A 21,537-nucleotide genomic window follows, 5' to 3' on the forward strand; every position below is an offset into this window, starting at 1 on the left:
AGTGCAATAGTACAACACTCAATGCAAAGATACGCTGGCAACATGCAAAGGGACACAATTCAACGATACGCAACGCAAAAATAAACAACGATTCAACGATACGGAACTATAAACAACGATTCAACGATACACAACGCAACTATAAACAACGATTCAACAATACGCAACTATAAACGATTCAACAATACGCAACGCAACTATAAACAACGATTCAACGATACGTAACACAACAATAAACAACGATTCAACGATACACAACTATAAGCAACTATAAACAACGATTCAACGATACGCAACACAACAATGAACAACGATTCAACGATACGCAACACAACTATAAACAACGATTCAACGATACGCAACGCAACTATAAACAACGATTCAACAATACGCAACGCAACTATAAACAACGATTCAACGATACGCAACACAACTATAAACAACGATTCAACGATACGCAACATAACTATAAACAACGATTCAACAATACGCAACGCAACAATAAACAACGATTCAACGATACGCAACACAACTATAAACAACGATTCAACAATACGCAACGCAACAATAAACAACGATTCAACGATACGCAACACAACTATAAACAACGATTCAACAATACACACCGCAACAATAAACAACGATTCAACAATACGCAACACAACTATAAACAACGATTCAACAATACGCAACACAACTATAAAAAACGATTCAACGATACACAACGCAACAATAAACAACGATTCAACAATACGCAACGCAACAATAAACAACGATTCAACAATACGCAACACAACTATAAACAACGATTCAACGATACGCAACGCAACTATAAACAACGATTCAACGACACGCAACACAACTATAAACAACGATTCAACGACACGCAACGCAACTATGAACAACGATTCAACGACACGCAACACAACTATAAACAACGATTCAACGACACGCAACACAACTATAAACAACGATTCAACGACACGCAACGCAACTATGAACAACGATTCAACGACACGCAACACAACTATAAACAACGATTCAACGATACGCAACGCAACTATAAACAACGATTCAACGACACGCAACGCAACTATAAACAACGATTCAACGACACGCAACGCAACTATAAACAACGATTCAACGATACGCAACGCAACTATAAACAACGATTCAACGATACACAACGCAACAATAAACAACGATTCAACGATACGCAACGCAACTATAAACAACGATTCAACGATACGCAACGCAACTATAAACAACGATTCAACAATACGAACACAACTATAAACAACGATTCAACAATACGAACACAACTATAAACAACGATTCAACGACACGCAACGCAACTATAAACAACGATTCAACAATACACAACTATAAACAACGATTCAACGATACACAACAATAAACAACGATTCAACGATACGCAACGCAACAATAAACAACGATTCAACGATACGCAACGCAACAATAAACAACGATTCAACGATACGTAACGCAAATATAAACAACGATTCAACGATACGCAACGCAACTATAAACAACGATTCAACGATACGTAACGCAACTATAAACAACGATTCAACGATACGCAACGCAACTATAAACAACGATTCAACGATACGTAACGCAACAATAAACAACGATTCAACAATACACAACTATAAACAACGATTCAACGATACGCAACGCAACAATAAACAACGATTCAACGATACGCAACTATAAACAACGATTCAACAATACGCAACGCAACAATAAACAACGATTCAACGATACGTAACGCAACTATAAACAACGATTCAACAATACAGAACGCAACAATAAACAACGATTCAACGACACGCACGGACGCAATGCGAAGCTGCACACGGGGCTCACCTGCAAGACCTGCACCAGGTACTCGTTGAGCGCGTTGATGACGTCGCTGCTCGACGGCACCATGCCCTCGGGGAGCGGCAGCGTGGGCAGCGCTGTGCCTGTGGCCCCAGACGTCCTCAGCAGTGCCAGCTCCCCCTCCAGGCGAGACATCTGGCACGGGCACACCAAGAGGGGTGGTTTCAATGCAGTCGGCATTCGACAGTCAAGCGGGAAGCAAACTAAACACAAGCCACTCTTACCTTGAAAGAAGTAGTCCTCTAGTAAAGCAGTAATAGGTTTTTACCCTTTCAACTGGTACAAAAACTGACACCTTTATACAAGGCATCATGTTTGCAATAACCACAACACAAGCAGTCAAAATGCAAACAAAAAGAAACAACTCTGATGATGATAATGATATGCACTGTCCTTGAAGTTGATTGGTCCACACCCGAGACAGCTTTTCTTAGAGCCTAGTCTCCATTGGTGTTGGACCAGATGACGCCAATGGAGACTAGGCTCTAAGAAAAGCTGTCTCGGGTGTGGACCAATCAACTTCAAGGACAGTGCATATCATTAATCGACGTGACCACGGGGAGAGAGACACACAAACTCCAAATATACAGCAGCAGCATCAGGCGTCAGGGTCGGGATCGTACCCACGGCCTCTTGTATACCAGGCGAGGTAATTAACATCTCATAGCCACCGTGATGATGATGAGAAACGCAAACTCCAAATATACAGCAGCAGGCGTCAGGGTCGGGAACTAACCCACGACCACCTGTATACCAGGGGAGGTAGCTAACATCTCATAGCCAGCGTGATGATGATGAGAGATGCAAACTCCAAATATACAGCAGCAGGCGTCAGGGTAGGAATCGAACCCACGACCTCCTGTACACCAGGCGAGGTAGTTAACATCTCCTGGCCACCGTGATGATGATGAGAAACGCAAACTCCAAATATACAGCAGCAGGCGTCAGGGTCGGGAACTAACCCACGACCTCCTGTATACAAGGCAAGGTAGTTAACATCTCCTATCCACCGTGACACCCACTCAGTCGCCGTGGTCTCGTGTCGCGGGCACTGTTGCCGCCACTGTGGTCGCACCTTATCGAAGGCCCGGTCCTTTGTGGACGACGCGGCCAGCGCCTCCGATCGCGTCGCGCGCAGCTCATCCCTGAGCTCCTGGTTGCGCCCGGTCAGCTGAGCAAGCTGCTCCTTCAGCTGAGCCACCCCCTCATGCGGCCCGCCAGACCGCCGGGCCTCCAGGACCTGCAGAGGAGCGACGTGTTGACGACGACGATGATTTATAATATTCGATTTAAAGCTTTCGTGACTGCAGGGATTCATCTTCTTGGTTCTTTCGGTAAAGTCACATAGAAGGGAAATAATAAAATAATAAAAATAACACAATAAAATAAAATTCTCACGAAGTTTCGACCACAACGCAAGCAGCCGTCCTCAGGTGAAGAACAGGTCTGTCGGAAAGACATCATTCAGACGCTGTCTTTCCGACAGACCTGTTCTTCACCTGAGGACGGCTGCTTGGGTTGTGGCCGAAACTTCGTGAGAATTTTATTTTATTGTGTTATTTTTATTATTTTATTATTTCCCTTCTACGTGACTTTATCGAAAGAACCAAGAAGATGTATAATATGTTTTCGTTTGCTCCAATAAAGAGAGAACTAGTCAGTCAGAACCGGGCATCAATAATTGTCCAAACACTGTTGTCCTAAATTTTGATTTAAAGCTTTCGTGACTGCAGGGATTCATATTCTTGGTTCTTTCGGTAAAGTCACGTAGAAGGGAAACAATAAAATAATAAAAAGAAAAAACAATAAAATTATCACGACGTTTCGATTGCAACACAAGCAATCGTCATCAGGTGTGAAAACCACAGCAAGAAAATTTGAAAAGTTTTCTTGCTGTGATTCTGGTTCCTGTGTGTGTGTGTGTTAGCGCGCTGCACTGCGAACCCGGCGACCTGAGTTCGATTCCCGCTTACGGCCAACATCGGTGACGATTATCTGAACTGGTCCTCTCTTAGGTCGACTCAACCTCAAATGAGTACCTGGTGTGATGTGTAAACATCGCCACTGGGGAGACAAAGGCGGCCGGGCGTGGTGCTAGCCACCCATCCCATTGTGCGCCGTGCTGGCCTTCACAAGCTGCTGCTCGCTAACAGCACTCGCCCCAACAGTTTGTTCCAGGCTACACGGGGGGCATCTTTGTCTCCGTCTTTGCGTCACACCGTGAGCAGCCGTTCGAGCGAGGGCAGGTGGATTGCGGTGCTGCCACCACCGCCGCCGCCGCCGGCACCAACGCCCGGCCCGCCCGGCCCCCCAGGAGCACTCTGCGCCGCCCGCATGGCCGCCGACACCTCCCTGAGCCCGGCCTCCAGCCCCGACACCTCCGCCTGCAGCTCCGACACTACGGCACGCAGCAGCAGCAGGGTGATGCAGTAGTAACGAGAGAAGCAGTAGGAACAGCAGCGTAGCGAACAGCAGCAGCAGCAGTAGTAACAAGAGAAGCAGTAGGAACAGCAGCGTAGCGAACAGCAGCAACAGCAGGGTGATGCAGTAGTAACGAGAGAAGCAGTAGGAACAGCAGCGTAGCGAACAGCAGCAGCAGCAGGGTGATGCAGTAGTAACGAGAGAAGCAGTAGGAACAGCAGCGTAGCGAACAGCAGCAGCAGCAGGGTGATGCAGTAGTAACGAGAGAAGCAGTTGGAACAGCAGCGTAGCGAACAGCAGCAGCAGCAGGGTGATGCAGTAGTAACGAGAGAAGCAGTTGGAACAGCAGCGTAGCGAACAGCAGCAGCAGCAGGGTAATGCAGTAGTAACGAGAGAAGCAGTTGGAACAGCAGCGTAGCGAACAGCAGCAGCAGCAGGGTGATGCAGTAGTAACGAGAGAAGCAGTTGGAACAGCAGCGTAGGAAACAGCAGCAGCAGCAGCAGGGTGATGCAGTAGTAACGAGAGGAGCAGTAGGAACAGCAGCGTAGCGAACAGCAGGAGCAGCAGCAGGGTGATGCAGTAGTAACGAGAGAAGCAGTAGGAACAGCAGCGTAGCGAACAGCAGCAGCATCAAAAGAAACAGCAGAAGTAGTAGCAGGTGAGAGTTCAACAACCAGCAGCACAAACACACAGTAGTAGTAACAGCGGCAGTAGTAGAAGCAGCAGCGGCAGGTGGGACAATAGTAACAAAGGGAACGGCAGGAGATGGAGCGTCAGCGTCGGCAGCAAAGGATGACAGGAGCGGCAGTGGCAGGACCAGCAGGTAGCGCAAGGGGCATCAGGAACGGCAGGCAGGAGAGCGTCAGAAACAGCAGCAGGAGAAGCAGGCAAAGCATCAGCAGAGGGAAACAATGTAGCAGCAGCAGCATCGGCAGAAGAGGAAGAGATTGGGATAGACTGTGAGCAATAATACGAGAGAGAGACGTGAAGATACTTGTTATTGTGTTTCAAACGCCCTCAATGAACTAAAATTAAACTATTTTAATTTTACCAGGTAAGGCCCACTGAACTATTAGCTTCTTTTTCAGAAGCAACCTGGCCACAAATGATAGCTCAACGAAGTGGCTTATCACGTGGAAATTTATTGCAGCCAAACACTCTAAAGGCAGGTTTCCAAATATGGAGGGAAAAACCGGAGGAACCAGACAAAAATCCACGCGACCACATGGAAAACACGCAGACTCCAAATATACAGCAGCAGGCGTCAGGGTCGGGATCGAACCCACGACCTCCTGTACACCAGGCGAGGTAGTTAACATCTCCTGGCCACCGTGATGATGACACACGAAAACTCCAAATATTCAGCAGCAGGCGTCAGGGTTGAACCCACGACCTCCTGCACACCAGGTGAGGTAGTTAACATCTCCAAGCCACCGTGATGATGATGAGAGATATGAAAACTCCAAATATACAGCAGCAGGCGTCAGGGTCGGGATCGAACCCACGACCTCCTGTATACCAGGCGAGGTAGTTAACATCTCGCCACCACGGCACCACGGCCCACGTGCGTAAGCGCCCCGTGTCGCCCCAGCCGGCCTGTGGCCCCAGTGCCATACCTTGATGCCGGAGGCTCGCGCCTTCCTTGGACTTCTCGGCCAGCTCCTTCTCCCTGTGCTCCAGCTCCTGACACAGCTGCTCCACCTGCAAGTAATGGGTCCATGATGGCAGGGAAGTGGCACGGTGGTGTGACGTGCCCAGCCGGGGGGTTAAAGTCCCACTGTTACCGCTGTCGCTGCCGTCTACACGGTCGACGTGATGATCGTTGTCACCGCCGATACCAGTTACAACGGCTACATCGTCATTTTTTACATCATCGTCATCATCATATGGAAGATGTCGACACCAATTACATATACCATCTACATTATCTATATCTTCAACATCATTAATATGGACGATGTCAACACCAGTTACATATACAATCTACATCATCTACATCTTCAAAACATCATCATCATATGGACGATGTCAACACCAGTTATATATACCATCTACATTTCAAACATCATCATCAATATGCATGATAGCAACAGTTTAATATAGCATCTACATCATCTACATTTTTAACATCATGATGTCAACACCAGTTACACCGGCTACATCATCTACATCATCGAGCATACATATATACAAGCAACAAAGACGAAGATCCCCTCCCGTGTAGCCTTGACCCAGAGGTGAACAGATTATCACTCGTCCCATGTGGTCGTCATGACCGAGAATCAAACCCAGGTAGCCAGGTCTGTGGCGTAGCGCCCCAACCACTACCACGGCCACACCACCCACTTGTGCGCCGTGCCAGCCTTAATAGGTGCTCGCAAAAACACAGCACCTGACCCAAGAGTCTATGTATGGGTATACGGGGCATCTTTGCCTTTGTTAAGAATCACCTATACACACCAATAAACAAAACAAACTAGACAGCTTTTTTTTTTATTTCACAAGGTCAGGCCCCACTGAGCTATATGGATCTTTTTCAGAAGCGACCTGGCCACAAATGATAGCTCAACGAAGTGGCTTATCGCGTGGACATTTATAGCGGCCAAACACTCTAAACGCACGTTGATTATAAATGTGGAGGGAAAAACTGGAAGCCCTGGAGAAAAATGCACATGACCAAGTGATTATGAGAGAGAGACATGCAAACTGCAAATATACAGCAGGCGTCAGGGTCAGGATCGGACCTCACGACCTTCTGCATGCCAGGCGAGGTAGTAAACATCCCGCCACCATTACGCCCTTGCACATGCTCACAACAATCGCCATTCGCCACTAAGTGGCGGTGACGTCACCACGACGCTTGTGCCAGGCTATGTGCACCTTGAGGCCACGTGAAGTGCTCACAAACACCCACACACACTCACCTTCCTGCTCAGTCGCTCCATGTCGGCCTTTGTCCAAACGCTTTCCGATTTCTTAGAAGTCGTTCCACCCTCTGCCAAGTCATCGCTCAGGTTCAAGTCGTCTGCCAGCAAGCCTGCCGGCGGGAGGGACAGCACGTGAATACTTAAGACACACGTGTACACGCAAAGACAAAGTTCCTCCGGATAGCCTTTAACACATTGTTTGGGCAAGTGCTGTTAGCGAGCACCTACGAAGGCCGGCACGGCGCACAAAGGGGGGTGGGTTTGCAGACACTACACCCGACCGCCTTTGTCTCCCCAGTGCTAATGTTTACCCAATCCAGCAATTAATAATTTAAGTCTGAGTCTACCTAAGGGAGGCGCAGTAAAGGTTCAAACATTATACTCTTAGTTTTTTCGGTAAAGTCACGTAGGTAAAAAAATGAAATTAAAATTAATAAAAATAAAATAATAAAAAACACGACGTTTCGGAGGCAACACAAGTCTCCGTCATCAGGTGGGACCGTCACAGCCAGATTTGCTGTATCAAGTGACATTCACCACCGTTTTATTGGTCTGAATCAAACTCGGGTCGCCGGGTTCGTAGCACAACGCGCTAACCACTACACTCCCGCTCCCCACATTCCACACATGCACACACACACCAAAGATGCTGCCGATTGGCACAAAGCCAAGTATTCTCAATATGACAATCAGGACCATATTGAAGGGAATCCGGAATTAAAGCACAAATGCTTGCATTGCAAACCTGTCCACCTAAGCCTGATTTCCATCCACATCTGTGAAATAAGAGCTTCATAGCTCATCAGATTCCTCCAGCCTAAATAAACACATTCCTGCGGAGGGAGCTGGTAGGAACGTTGGGTTGCTCGGTCAATGGCCAGGGCCAACGGCGGCGTGGTGTATTCCGTAAATATGGCCGACTGTGAGGGCGGGCACAAGCCGGCGTGAGTAGGTTAAACGTTGAGTTTTATAAGGGCACCACGGGGTGACCAGCCCCACCCCACCCAGCCCCACCCTTCCCACGACCCACCCAGCCCTACCCTCCCCACCCAGCCCCTCCCCACCCAACCCCTCCCTGCATGACGGACACAATAATCCCCTGTGGGCTGGTGTAACCAGGAGGTTCCTACCAGTAAGATTACGTTTCTGATAACATCAGTGGTGAGTGATATCATAACCAGACTCAGAATCAGAATATTTATTTTCACTGGAGGAATCCGATCAACTATAAAACCCCTTTTTCAAAGATGTCCAGTGGGGGCGGATCAGAAAGTTACAACAACAAACGATACAACACAATTGATAATAAACGTTTTTGGGTGAGATCTCATTATTTATAAATGTGTCGTAACCCTCCACCACCCGACATGGCCAATCAGTAAAAAAGTGTCACGTTGACAAATAACAAAATAGTTCACTACTTTAGCCCACCGGTGTGTTGAAGCGTGAAACCACAACATTTACAATTTTTGAGTACGACGTTTCGCTGGTACGGCCGGGTACGGGTACGGGTAGGCCGTGAGTCACTGGCGAATCACCGTTTCTCACTAATTTCCCAACGTCTTGTCTCTTCTCACAATTCAAGTTCCTAGAATCAACCCACCCGCGCCTGCAACATGGCTTCATCCCAGAGGTCGCAATCGGGTACCCGTACCCTACCCGATACCCGGCCGGGTACGGGTAGCCGGGTATCGGGTAGGGTACGGGTACCCGTTTGCGACCCTGGTGCGGCCGGGTACGGGTACGGGTAAGGAATCAAAACCCGTTTGCGACCTCTGCCCCCCCCCCCCCCGGCCCCCCACCCCAGCTCACCAATGGAGGCTGCTCTCTGACCCCTGTCTTGCGCGAGCTTTCGTATTTGTTTCTTGTGCGTCAGCCGCTCTTCCTCCAGCCGCTCGATCTGCGAGCACGCGGACAAAGCAGAGCGACCGACGTCATTCGAGGAAGCCACTGGGGCCTATGCACTTCTGTAACTACTGCTAACTGAATTTCGATTTAAAGCTTTCGTGACTGCAGGGATTCATAGTCTTGGTTCTTTCGGTAAAAGTCGCGTAGAAGGGAAATAATACAATTATTAAAAAAATAAAACAATACAATTCTCACGACGTTTCGATTGCAACACAAGCAATAATCATCAGGTGTGAAAAGCACGGCAAGATTTTCTTTTATTCATTATTATTTTATTATTTCCCTTCTACGTGACTTTACCGAAAGAACCAAGAATACTGCTAACTATGATTTTTATTTTTTATTTGACCACGTAAGGACCACTGAGCTATTAGCTTCTTTTCCCGAAGCGATCTCGCCACAAATGACAGCTCAACGTAGTAGCTTATCGCGTGGAAATGTATCGCAGCCAAATACTCTAAATGCACGTTTCTGTATATGGAGGAGGGACAAACTGGAAAACCCGGAGAAAAGTCCACGTGACGCGGAGAACATCCAAACTCCAAAATGTACGGCCGTTGGGGTCGGGATCGGACCCACGACCTCCTGTGTACCAGGCGAGGTAGTTAACATCTCCTAGCCACCGTGATGATGATGAGAGACGCAAACTCCAAATATACAGCAGCAGGTGTCAGGGTCGGGATCGAACCCACGACCTCCTGTATACCAGGCGAGCTAGTTAACATCTCCTAGCAACTGTGATGATGATGAGAGACGCAAACTCCAAATATCCAGGCGTCAGGCTCGGGATCGAACCAATGACCTCCTGTACACCAGGCGAGGTAGTTAACATCTCATAGCCACCGTGATGATGATGAGAGACGCAAACTCCAAATATCCAGGCGTCAGGGTCGGGATCGAACCCACGACCTCCTGTATACCAGGCGAGGTAGTTAACATCTCCTAGCCACCGTGATGATGATGAGAGACGCAAACTCCAAATATCCAGGCGTCAGGGTCGGGATCGAACCAATGACCTCCTGTACACCAGGCGAGGTAGTTAACATCTCATAGCCACTGTGGTGATGATGAGAGATGCAAACTCCAAATATCCAGCAGGCGTTGGGGTCGGGATCGAACCCACGACCTCCTGTATACCAGGTGAGGTAGTTAACATCTCCAAGCCACGGTGATGATGATGAGAGACGCAAACTCAAAATATCTAGCAGGCGTTGGGGTCGGGATAGAACCCACGACCTCCTGTACACCAGGCGAGCTAGTTAACATCTCATAGCCACTGAAGCGGTGTTGGTGTGCAGCAGAGGACTTACCTCCTTCAGGAGCACCTGGTTCTCGGCTCGGTAACGCTGCTGAGTCAGCGCTTTATTCTTCCTGATCTCTGTGAGGTCAACCACAGACTTGGACTCCAGACCTGGCACGGGAGATGGGCGCAGACACACGCGACAAAGATCACCCCGATAGCCTTAACAAACTGTTGAGGCAAGTGCCGTTAGCAGGTAGCACCTATGAAGGCCAGCACGGCGCGCGAGGGGGTGGGTGATCGCACATACACAGACACACAGAGAGACACACACACAGACACACAGAGAGAGAGACATACACACACAGACAGACACAGGCAGACACACAGACACATAGAGTCACAGAGAAACACAGAGAGACACATACACACACACACAGAGACACACAGACACAGAGAGAGAAACATACACACACAGACAGACAGACACACACAGACAGACACACAGAGCCACAGAGTGACACAGACAAAACAAAGACACACAGAGCCAGAGACACACAGAGAGACACAAACAGACACAGAGACACACACACACAGAGAGACAGAGACACACACGGACAGACACAGAGACACACACACACAGACACAGAGACACACACACAGAGACACACACACGGACAGACACAGACAGACACACGCAGACAGACACACAGAGCCACAGAGAGACACACAGACACACAGACACACACACACAGAGGCAGAGAGACACACACACACAGACACAGAGACACACACACAGCGACAGAGAGACGCACACACACAGACACAGAGACACACACACGGAGACAGAGAGATACACACACAGAGACAGAGACACACACAGACACAGAGACACACACAGACACACAGACACAGAGACACAGAGAGACACACACACACACAGAGACAGAGAGACACACACACACAGAGACAGAGAAACACACACACACAGACACAGAGACACACACACACACAGCGACAGAGACACACACACGGACAGACGGCTGGTCACCGAGGCGGGAGCGCAGCTCATCGTTTTCATCCAGCATGTCGTTGAGCCGCATCTCGAGGGCGTTGAGGTCGCGCGTGAGCGTCTCCACGGTGCCGTCGCGCGTGCGCACCTGTTGCTGGCACACCTTGATGTCCGCCACGGCCTCCACAAGGCCGTACTCTCCCTGCAAAGACAAAGATCCCCCCCCCTCCGTGTAGCCTTAACGTAGAATATAATTACAATAACACACATTACAACTGATTACTAATCTACAACTCGCATCGTAACAATTGCCCGATTCACTGTGAGATCTCTTTTACCTACGACTATATTTTGCCACTGGTAAAAGAGATCTCGTAGTGTAAATGCTTACCCCGAGCACTCAATACTCTGATATTGCACTGTGTTTGAGTTGTACGCCTTCTGGCGTCATCTGGTCCAACACCAATGGGGACTAGGCTCTAAAGAAAGCCGTCTCGGGTGTGGACCAATCAACTTCAAGGGCAGTACATATTATTATCATTATCAGAGTTGTTTCTTTTTGTTTGCTTTTTTGACTGCTTGTGTTGTGGTTATTGCAAACATGATGCCTTGAATAAAGGTGTCAGTTTTGTACCAGTTTAAAAGGGTAAAAACCTACGACTATAAATTGCCTGATTACTAATCTAGTATATAATTACAATAACCCGCCTAAAATCGTTGCACCTGATGAGTTAAATGATGATGTCAATCTGCTGCTGCTGCTCTATTTAAGACCGGGAGCCAGAGCAGAGCCTCACCATTCTGGCGAATTGCCCGATGATGCTGGATGCAATTACCAGCGAAACGTCGTACTACTCAAAAATTGTAAATGTTGTGGTTTCACGCTTCAACACATCGGTGTGGGGCTAAAGCAGTGAACTATTTTGTCTTTTGTCAACGTGACACTTTTTTTGCTGATTGGCCGTGTCGGGTGGTGGAGGGTTACGACACACTTATAAATAACGCGATCTAAACCCAAAAACCTTGATTATGAATAATATTGGTCGCGAAAGCCTCATACGTGTTAAACTTAACAGCCTGTTCGGGCAAGTGCTGTTAGCGAGTAGCAGCACCTATGAAGGCTGACACAGGAAGAGGGTGGGTGGACAGCACCACGCCCGATTGCCTTTGACTCCCCAAGTGGCGATGTTTACACACCGCACATGGGTACTTATTTGAGGCCGAGTCGATCTAGGGGGAGGCCCAGGATCGGCGCAGATAATTGTCGCTGGTGTTGGCCGTGAGCAGGAATCAAACTCGGGTGGCCGGGTCCGTAGTGCAGCGCGCTAACCGCTCCCTACACGCACACACACGCAAGGATATTCCTAGGGCTATGTGCGTGTGTGAGATTGAGAGCACAGACTCACAGAGATATCCGTATACCTAATGAAGAACAATCCCTCACATGTGACCCGTAGGCTCACACAGAGGCCCACATACCCATGTAAGTATCATAGACTCACATAAGGATCAGCAGACTCACACGGACATCCATAAACCCACATAGGGATAGACTCACATATGTATGTATGTTGAATTTCTTTCGCACCGAACGTAGCAAACTGTGGTCATTGGAGGTGCGGGGGAAGGACAATAAAAAAAAAGGTCCCGTAGACTCGCACACAGTCCAATATAACCACATAGGGATCCGCAGATCCACTTAGGGACCCGCAGACTCACACAAACACCCGTACGCGAGGCAAGGGATCTCTCTATGTGTGTCTGGACCTCTCAGTGAATCTATGGGGGTGTCTGTGCGAGCCTGGGGGGGAGGGAGGGGGGGGGTCTCCCCGAGTGAATCTGTGGGTCACCCGTTTCTGCACAGCGCCAAACGCGAGCCGGTTCGCATCGGGGAACGCCGCACAGCACAAAACCTGCACTCATTTGCGCGTTTTGCATGTCGTGCGTGTCGTGCGCGTCGTGTCTCGGGGAGGCTTGGGAGGCGTATTCGCGGGACGCACGGCCTCGTATTGGCGCATGCGGGCCAGCGCGTCGATGAGCTGCCGGTCCTTCTCTGCAGCGTCCGCGTCCGCCGCTCGCGCCACCTCCTCCGCCTGCCGCAGCCTCCCCTCCAGCTCCGCCAGCCGCCCGCGCAGCGTAGAGTTCTGGAAAGCCTGCGACGAGGGCGCAGCTGTGGCAGCAGTAGCAATAGCAACAGCAGCAGCGGTAGCAACAGAAGTAGCAATAGCAAGATCAGCAGCAGCGAGAGGAGTAGCAATAGCAGCATCGGTGGCAACAGTAGCAGCAGAAGTATAAGCAGCAGGACCAGCAGTGACAAAATCATAAGCGGAAGCAGCAGAAACAGGCATAGTAGCGGCGGCAATGGAAGATGCAAAAGCAGTAGCAAAGTAGCAATAGGAGCAGCCACAGAAGAAGCAACAGCAAGAGTAACAGAAGCAGCAGCAGCAACAGCGGCGGCGGCAACCAATGAATGATAGTCAGTTAAGTCAGCCATTTGTAATATAATCACAAGCATCAACAGCAATGGCAGCAGCACCATCGGCAGTATAAAACACAAAAATCATGCACCCTGTGTGCCGCTCTTAGCAAGATGTGCATCTGCACTGGCCCCCCCCCCCCCCCATACTGCGCTCTGTAATGCCCTCCTGTTATGCCTCAACCAGATTGCCTCCCTGTGTTATCCTCAGTACTGCCCCGTACTGCTTCCCATCGTGCAGGCCCCTATACTTCCTGCTTGACCTCTCCTCCATATCGCCCTTCCGTACTTGTCCTCATTTGCTGCCCCATACCCCCCCCCCCCCGCCCCCTCTCCTCACCACCATGAGGCCTGAAACATGCCTTCCCACCATGCTGCCCTCGCACGTTGCTTCCCCGCGCTGCCCTCAGTAACTGCCCCCTCCCACCGACCCCCAGAGGTCGCAACCGGGTACCCGATACCCGTACCCTACCCGATACCCGGCTACCCGTACCCGACCGGGTACGGGTACGGGTAGGCCGTGAGTCACCGGTGAGTAACCGTTTGTCACTCATTTCGGGTAGGGTACGGGTAGGGAACGGCTACCCGTACCCAGCCGGGTATGGGTACGGGTACCCATTTGCGACCCTGGTGCGGGCAGGTACGGGTACGGGTAAGGAATCAAAACCCGTTTGTGACCTCTGCCGACCCCTCCCTTCCGTACTGCTCCATCGCACCGCGCTCCCATCCCACGCTGGCACCGCCCCCCCCCCCCCGCCTCCCCCCGGCCACGTGTAGCCCACCCTGGTGCTGCTGCAGCTGGTCCCTCATCTCCTCCATGACGGCGGCGTTCCTCTCCATCTCGGCCGTGTGCTGCCCCATCTGCTCCGCGAGGAGCTCCACCTGCTGCTCACGAACTTGCAGCGCCTGGCAGATGAGGGCGGTCGGGCGGGTGGGTGGGTGGGCGGGTGGGTGGGCGGGTGGGTGGGCGGGTGGGTGGGTGGGCGGGTGGGCGGGTGGGTGGGTGGGCGGGTGGGCGGGTGGGCAGGTGGGTGGGCGGGTGGGCGGGCGGGCGGGTGGGTGGGCAGGTGGGCAGGTGGGTGGGCGGGTGGGTGGGTGGGCGGGCGGGTGGGTGGGTAGGTGGATGGGCGGGTGGGTGGGCGGCCGCGGGAGACAGACAGAAAGACAGTTTTTTGTTTGGCCCCCGTAGAATTCGCAGCCCGGGGTCATGATAATAACAATTATTTTAACGCCACGGTTCAAATCCCGTTGCAGTGATGTTAACACGTCACACCAGGTACTCATTTGAGGCTGAGTCGACCTAGGGGAGGCCCAGGACCGCCTCAGATAATCGTCACTGGTGTTGGCCATGAACGGGAATCGAATTCGGGTTACAGTAGAACGGACTTTGGATTTATTAATCAATAAATGCACTAACATTTATGAATAATTATGAATAAATCATGCATTTAACGATCTCCAGTATGTATGTTGGACTTTTTCGCACCAAACGTAGCCAACTATGCGAAATAAAAATGAAATTTATAATAAGATATGCATTCAGTCCACGACGTTTATTGATTTATTTAAAGCTTTCGTGACTGCAGGGATTCATATTCTTGGTTCTTTCGGTAAAGTCACGTAGAAGGGAAATAATAAAAGAATAAAATATAAAACAATAAAATTCTCACGACGTTTCGGCTGCAACACAAGCAATCATCATCAGGATTTCACATCTGATGATGATTGTTTATTTTATTTAGAGCAGTTTTAAATTTTAACACTGCACAGTATAAAATGTAACCTTATTATTTTCATTTTAAATTGTCTTTGTTTGCAATGTGAACGGTAAGATTCTAAATGTGGAGTGAAACACCGGAGGATCCGGAGATAAATCCACGCGACCACGGGGAGAGAAACATGCAAACTCCAAAAATACAGGTGTCAGGGTTACGATTGAATCCACGACCTCCTGCATGCCAGGCGAGGTAGTTAACATCTCGCCATCACACACAAAGTCCTTGCCACAAATGAACCACGATACCTCGCTGAGCTCGTCAAGGAGCATAAACCATCACACAAACTCCGGTCATCCTCGCAAGAGCGGCTTTTGGCTAGCTATCCAACAAAGGCGGTCACCGCATCGTGCGCTTTCGCGGCCGTCTGGAATGCTCTTCCTTCCGAAATTGGGAAGCCACTGAAGCTATGCACTTTGAAATCATCTAGATTGAGAACTCATTTCTTTAGAACTGATTTTTGTATTTAGTTTGCCTGTCCTTCCCCCCGCACCTCCGATTCGCACGGTTGGCTACGTACGGTGCGAAAGAAGTTCAACATACATCAGCAATATTTAAAAAACTTTTTTTAAAACATGCTTTAATGAAATGTACATTCTCAGCATCACCTTAATCGCCTCCTTCAAGAGACACTTAAAAACTCACCTCTATAACCACGTGCTTTCGAGCGATTCTGAGCTTGGCTCCGCGCCTCTGAGTTGCGGCCGTTACATCCGCAAATTTACGCGCGTTGCAAATTGAATTATTATTATTACTCGCTGCGACGTAGTTCCATTCGCACGATCGCGCTGCATATCCAATCCGCGTCCGCGCAACACAAAAAGAACGCGTTCCCTACCACGCTCGTCGCGTTACGTATCCGATCCGCGCGATGAAACACTTTGCAGTGTTACGGGAGAACAGACGGAAACACGATACGGGCCACGGAGGGAGGTACCTGCTGCAACGCGACGATGCTCTGCTTGTCCGAGTCGAGCTGTGTGGCCTTGAGCCTCTCCTGGAGGTCGCGCACTCTCTTCTGATACTCGAGCAGCTCCTCATCCTTGCCCACCAGAAGCGACTGCAACAAACCGCACGGAAGAGGGGGGGGGGGCGCAAGGCGGCACACGCATGGATGGGTGAGCAACGTTCAGCAGCAGCCGCAGCAGCAGCAGCAGTCACAACGGCAGCAGCAGCAGCAATATCATCTCTTTGGTTTTTTCGGTAAAGGCACGTAGGTAAAAAATAAAATAAAAATAAATTAACCCTTAAAAACAAAGTGTTTCACTATAAATCCTTTATATGCGTGGCGGCTAGAGTCCTCTCGTCCACTGGCTTGAGATGGCTGCCACCTATGGGTCATATGATTGCCTGCCACCATTAAGCAATTGGTATTTAAATATCATTTTTTTTTCCTAAAAAGTGTAAAATTTTGGGGAAAAAAATTCACGAAAATTCATTGTCACGCACAACGAGTCTGTGTGCAAAATATCAGCTCGATTGGATCACGGAAGTGGGTTAAAAAACGACCGAAAGATTTGCACGGTCGTAAGCGCGCAAGCAAGCAAGCAAGCGAACTTAATATAAAGGATTTAATAAATTAAATCACTGTGTCAAATAATCTTGCTGTGACGGTGCCACCTGAAAACGGAAGCTTGTGTTGCCTCCGAAACGTCGTGATTTAATTTATTTTTATTTAATTTTTTACCTACGTGACTTTACCGAAAAAAACAACGAGTATTGACCCTTGCAGTCACGAAAACTTCAAATCTAGAAGCAATATCATCATCATAGCCTTTCATAAAATCGTCCAGAATCCGTCCGATCTCGTCAGAGTTCGGAAGTTAAGCAGGATTTTGAGCCTGGATAGTGCTTCTATGGGTGCACCAGCGGATGTGGTTCCATCATCACCAACGTCTACAGTTGAGACATCAACAATAGCAGCAGCAGCAGAATCATCATCGTAATCCTCAACAGCAGAAGCAACAGCTGCAGCATCGGCAACACAACTGCCAGCATCGGTGGGCACCATTATTATCGTCATCATCTACAGCAGTATCAACAGTAGCATCATCATCCGCATCTATACTTTCATCCCCACTATTATCACCCACAGAAGTAACATCACCAGCATCACCATCATTCTTAATTTTGGAGCTTTCGTGACTGCAGGAATTATTCTTTGGTTCTTTCGGTTAAGTCACGTCTAAAGATAAAATAATAAATTAAATAATAGCATATTACGACCTTTCGATTGCAACACAAGCAATCGTCATCAGGCATAAAAGAAATAGCAACAAAAATCTAACTAGAAAACTATAGACAGACATACAAGCAGACAGACATCACAAGGACACACAGAGAGAGAACACATAGACGTGACTTAACCGAAAGAACCAAAGAATATCACCATCATTCACAGCAGCAGAACCACCAATTCCAGCAGTCGCATCATCATCATCAGCAGCAGCAACATTATCATGATCAGCAGCAGCCTCATGATCACCATCACAAGCCCAAGTATAATCATCATCACCATGCATCATTTAAGCGCGTGGACCTCTGGCGAGTGTTTGCTTGTTAATTATAACGACAATGAAAGCAGCAATGGAGAATGTGTGAGACCTTCCACTCTTCTATCTTGGAGTTGACGGCCTGCATGATGGGGTCATCTTCCTCGGAGCGCACTTGCAACAAAGTATTCAGCTCTTGCACCTGTGGGGCAGAGGAAGTGGCTCATCAAAAGCAAGCAAACACAGACATTAACCGATACTCATGGCCCATCCACTCAGCAACTCAGCCACCCACTTACCAAACAAGCAGCCAGCCACCCCAACCATCTATCTACCCATACATCAGACCACTAAGTCACCTACCCACCCAGCCAACTACCCGCCTACCTACCCACCCAGCCACCAACTCCCCCACCCATCCAGCCAGCCACAGAGCGGGCAACCCAGCTAAGCAGCAACTCAGTCACTCACCATACAAGCAGCCAGCCACCCCAACCATCTATCTACCCATACATCAGACCACCAAGCCACATACCCACCCAACCACCCACCCCGCCACCCACTCTCCCACCCATCCAGCCAGCCACAGAGCGGGCCACCCAGTGACTCAGCAACTCAGTCACCCACTCACCCATCCTCCAAACAAGCAGCCAGCCACACAGTCATCTATCCATACACCTGCCCACCAAGCCACCTACCCAATACCAATACCCGCTATTCGCAACTAAGTGGTGGTGACGTCACCACGGTGCCTGTGCTAGGCCAGGTGCCAACTTGCTGTATTTTATCCGCCTGGCACTCCGCTCGTGGTTGTGAGTGTCGCTCCTCTGCCCTCCGTTGATGTTTAGAGGGGCGACTGCCTCTAACTACCCAGTAGCGTCCTTCACCAACCTCCCACCACAGTGACACACTCTATACGCACAGTAATACCCACTCTACACAAACGACAAAATCCCCCGTATAGCCTTATAAGAGTGTTGGGGCAAGTGCTGTTAGCGAGCACCTATGAAGGCCGGTACGGCACATGAGTGAGTTGGTGGCCAGCACCAAGCCCGACTGCCTGTGTCTCCCTAGTGGCAATGTTTACACACCGCACCAGGTACTCATTTGAGGCTGAGTCGACCTAGGGGAGGCCCGGGACCGGTTCAGATAATCGTCACTGATGTTGGCCGTGAGCGGGAATCGAACCCGGGTCGCCGGGTTCATAGCGCAGCGCGCTAACCGCTACACTACCGCTCCCCACACAGTGACACACACAAAGTGATACACACTCTACACACACACACACTCTACAGACAGTGACACACACAAAGTGATACACACTCTCTACACACACACACAGCGACACACAATCTACAAACGCGGACCTGGAGCGCCAGGTGCTCCTTGTCTCGGCGGAGTTGATCCACAACGAGGTCGCTCTGCTGAACGAGCACCCTCATCTGCGCGTACTCCTCCGCCATGCGCTCCATGTCCACGGCACTCTGCTCCAGCTCCTTCTGCAGCTGCTGCGCCTGAGTCACCAGCCGCTCGTTCGTCTCCGTGAGGTTCTACGACAGAGGTCGGGGCAGGGGGCGGGAGAAGGGCGAGGGTGTGTACGGTACGTCTGTGAAACAAAATGCTTTATAGCACATCGGATTCCTCCAGTAGACATAAATATTCATGACTCCTTGTAGAAAAAGGTGTCAGTTTTGTTGCCAGATAAAAGGGTAAAAAAACAATTTTTTCTACTGGCAAAGGAGGTTCCAATGGTGTAAATGCTTTACCCCGAGCTCTCATACTCTGATGGTGCATTATCTTTGAGTTGTGCGCCTTTTGGCGTCATCTGATCCAACACCATGTGAGACTAGGCTCTAAGGAAAGCTGTCTCGGGTGTGAACCAATCAACTTCAAGGATAGTGCATACATTATCAGAGTTGTGTTTTTTGTTTGCATTCCGACCGTAGGTATTGTGGTCAATTTAAACATGACTCCATGTAAAAAAGGTGTCAGTTCTGTTGCCAGATAAAAGGGTAAGAAACCAATTATCATATTCTGCTACTGGAAAAAGAGGTTCCAATGGTGTAAATGCTTCACCCCGAGCTCTCATACTCTGATGGTGCATTGTCTTTGAGTTGTGCGCCTTTTGGCGTCATCTGGTCCAACACCATGTGAGACTAGGCTCTAAGGAAAGCTGTCTCAGGTGTGGACCAATCAGTTTCAAGGACAGTGCATATCATTATCAGAGTTGTGTTTTTTGTTTGCATTCCGACCGCAGGTATTGTGGTCAATGCAAACATGACTCCTCGTAAAAAAGGTGTCAGTTTTGTTGCCAGATAAAAGGGTAAAAAACCAATTATCATAAATATTCTTATTCTGACATACTACATCGACAACAGCTGCCGTTCGCCACCGAGTGGCCGTGACGTCACCACAGCGCTTGCCTTGTGCCAGGCTAGGTGCCTGCCGAGGCCAGGAGAAGTGGCCTCGAGTGAGGGGAGGCTCGCTGCAATAACTCCGTGGACCTTTAGGACCAGACCTCGCGCGTGCTCCCGTGCACACGCGTACATCGGCTAAAAGTATTTAGCGACAAGCGGACTGGCTCGGAGATCCGAACACCATTTTTCTCCGGTGAAAAAAAAACATTAAATACCTGGATGTCGTCAAGGTACTCCATCATCTCGCGCTTCATTCGCGAGATCTGCGCCTTCAGATCGGCCCCATCTTCGGTGCGGGACCGCTTGCTCTCTCGCTGAGAGTCCATTTGGCGTTGGTAGTCCACGATGTCTTGCCGCAGGATGTCGTTCTGTCAAGGGAGCCGTGAGAAGAAAAAACGCTTAGAGGTAACCGATTTTGGTGATGATGCTGACGAAGGTGACGACGATTTCGTATGCGCCAAGTGAAGAGCGTTGTTACAGATTCGGTTCAAAGCGAAGTTAGCCATTCAATCGCTTTGGTCGGAGAGTTGGTGACTTGCAGATACACCCAGCCCACCCACTCGCTGACTCACTCATCCACTCGCTCACCCACTCATCCACTCGCTCACCCACTCATCCACTCGCTCACCCAACCCACTGCAATCAAATGTATATTTGGGGCAGCGTGAAGTTACACGGTTCTGTGGTTTAGTGTTCATAGTAGCAGTCGCACATGTATTTAATTTTTATTCTCCACTTGTAAATGTGTCCGCAACTTCCGTTGTGTGTGCAGATCCGGTTAAGTGCTGCCCATTGTTGAAGTACAAGATGGAAGCCGGGCAGGGTCATGGTGGGCTCGCTGATAAGCTGTGTATTGTGGAAGCCGGGCAGCAGAGGTCGCAAATGGGTTTTGATTCCTTACCCGTACCCGTACCCGGCCGCACCAGGGTCGCAAACGGGTACCCGTACCCAGCCAGGTACGGG

General features: G+C 49.5%; 1 protein-coding gene across 2 annotated transcripts in view; it reads right to left on the reverse strand.

Annotated features, from left to right (window-relative positions):
- The window catches only part of LOC133360369 (centrosomal protein of 290 kDa-like), a 101,301-nt gene that overhangs the window by 58,305 nt on the left and 21,459 nt on the right, over window positions 1-21,537 (reverse strand). For both annotated transcript variants that reach the window (XM_061579054.1, XM_061579055.1), the window contains exons 8-21: window positions 20,790-20,942; window positions 19,525-19,707; window positions 18,270-18,359; window positions 16,603-16,725; window positions 14,673-14,796; window positions 13,415-13,584; window positions 11,454-11,616; window positions 10,473-10,573; window positions 9,067-9,154; window positions 7,252-7,364; window positions 5,944-6,028; window positions 4,125-4,303; window positions 2,981-3,145; window positions 1,891-2,040 (exon numbers count right to left, since the gene is read on the reverse strand). In XM_061579054.1, the coding sequence (XP_061435038.1) occupies window positions 1,891-2,040; window positions 2,981-3,145; window positions 4,125-4,303; window positions 5,944-6,028; window positions 7,252-7,364; window positions 9,067-9,154; window positions 10,473-10,573; window positions 11,454-11,616; window positions 13,415-13,584; window positions 14,673-14,796; window positions 16,603-16,725; window positions 18,270-18,359; window positions 19,525-19,707; window positions 20,790-20,942 (1,887 nt within the window). The remainder of the gene's footprint in view (window positions 1-1,890; window positions 2,041-2,980; window positions 3,146-4,124; window positions 4,304-5,943; window positions 6,029-7,251; window positions 7,365-9,066; window positions 9,155-10,472; window positions 10,574-11,453; window positions 11,617-13,414; window positions 13,585-14,672; window positions 14,797-16,602; window positions 16,726-18,269; window positions 18,360-19,524; window positions 19,708-20,789; window positions 20,943-21,537) is intronic.

Source organism: Lethenteron reissneri, chromosome 68 (assembly GCF_015708825.2).
Source record: "Lethenteron reissneri isolate LAM-NWPU_2019-01 chromosome 68, ASM1570882v1, whole genome shotgun sequence".
NCBI lineage: Eukaryota > Metazoa > Chordata > Hyperoartia > Petromyzontiformes > Petromyzontidae > Lethenteron > Lethenteron reissneri.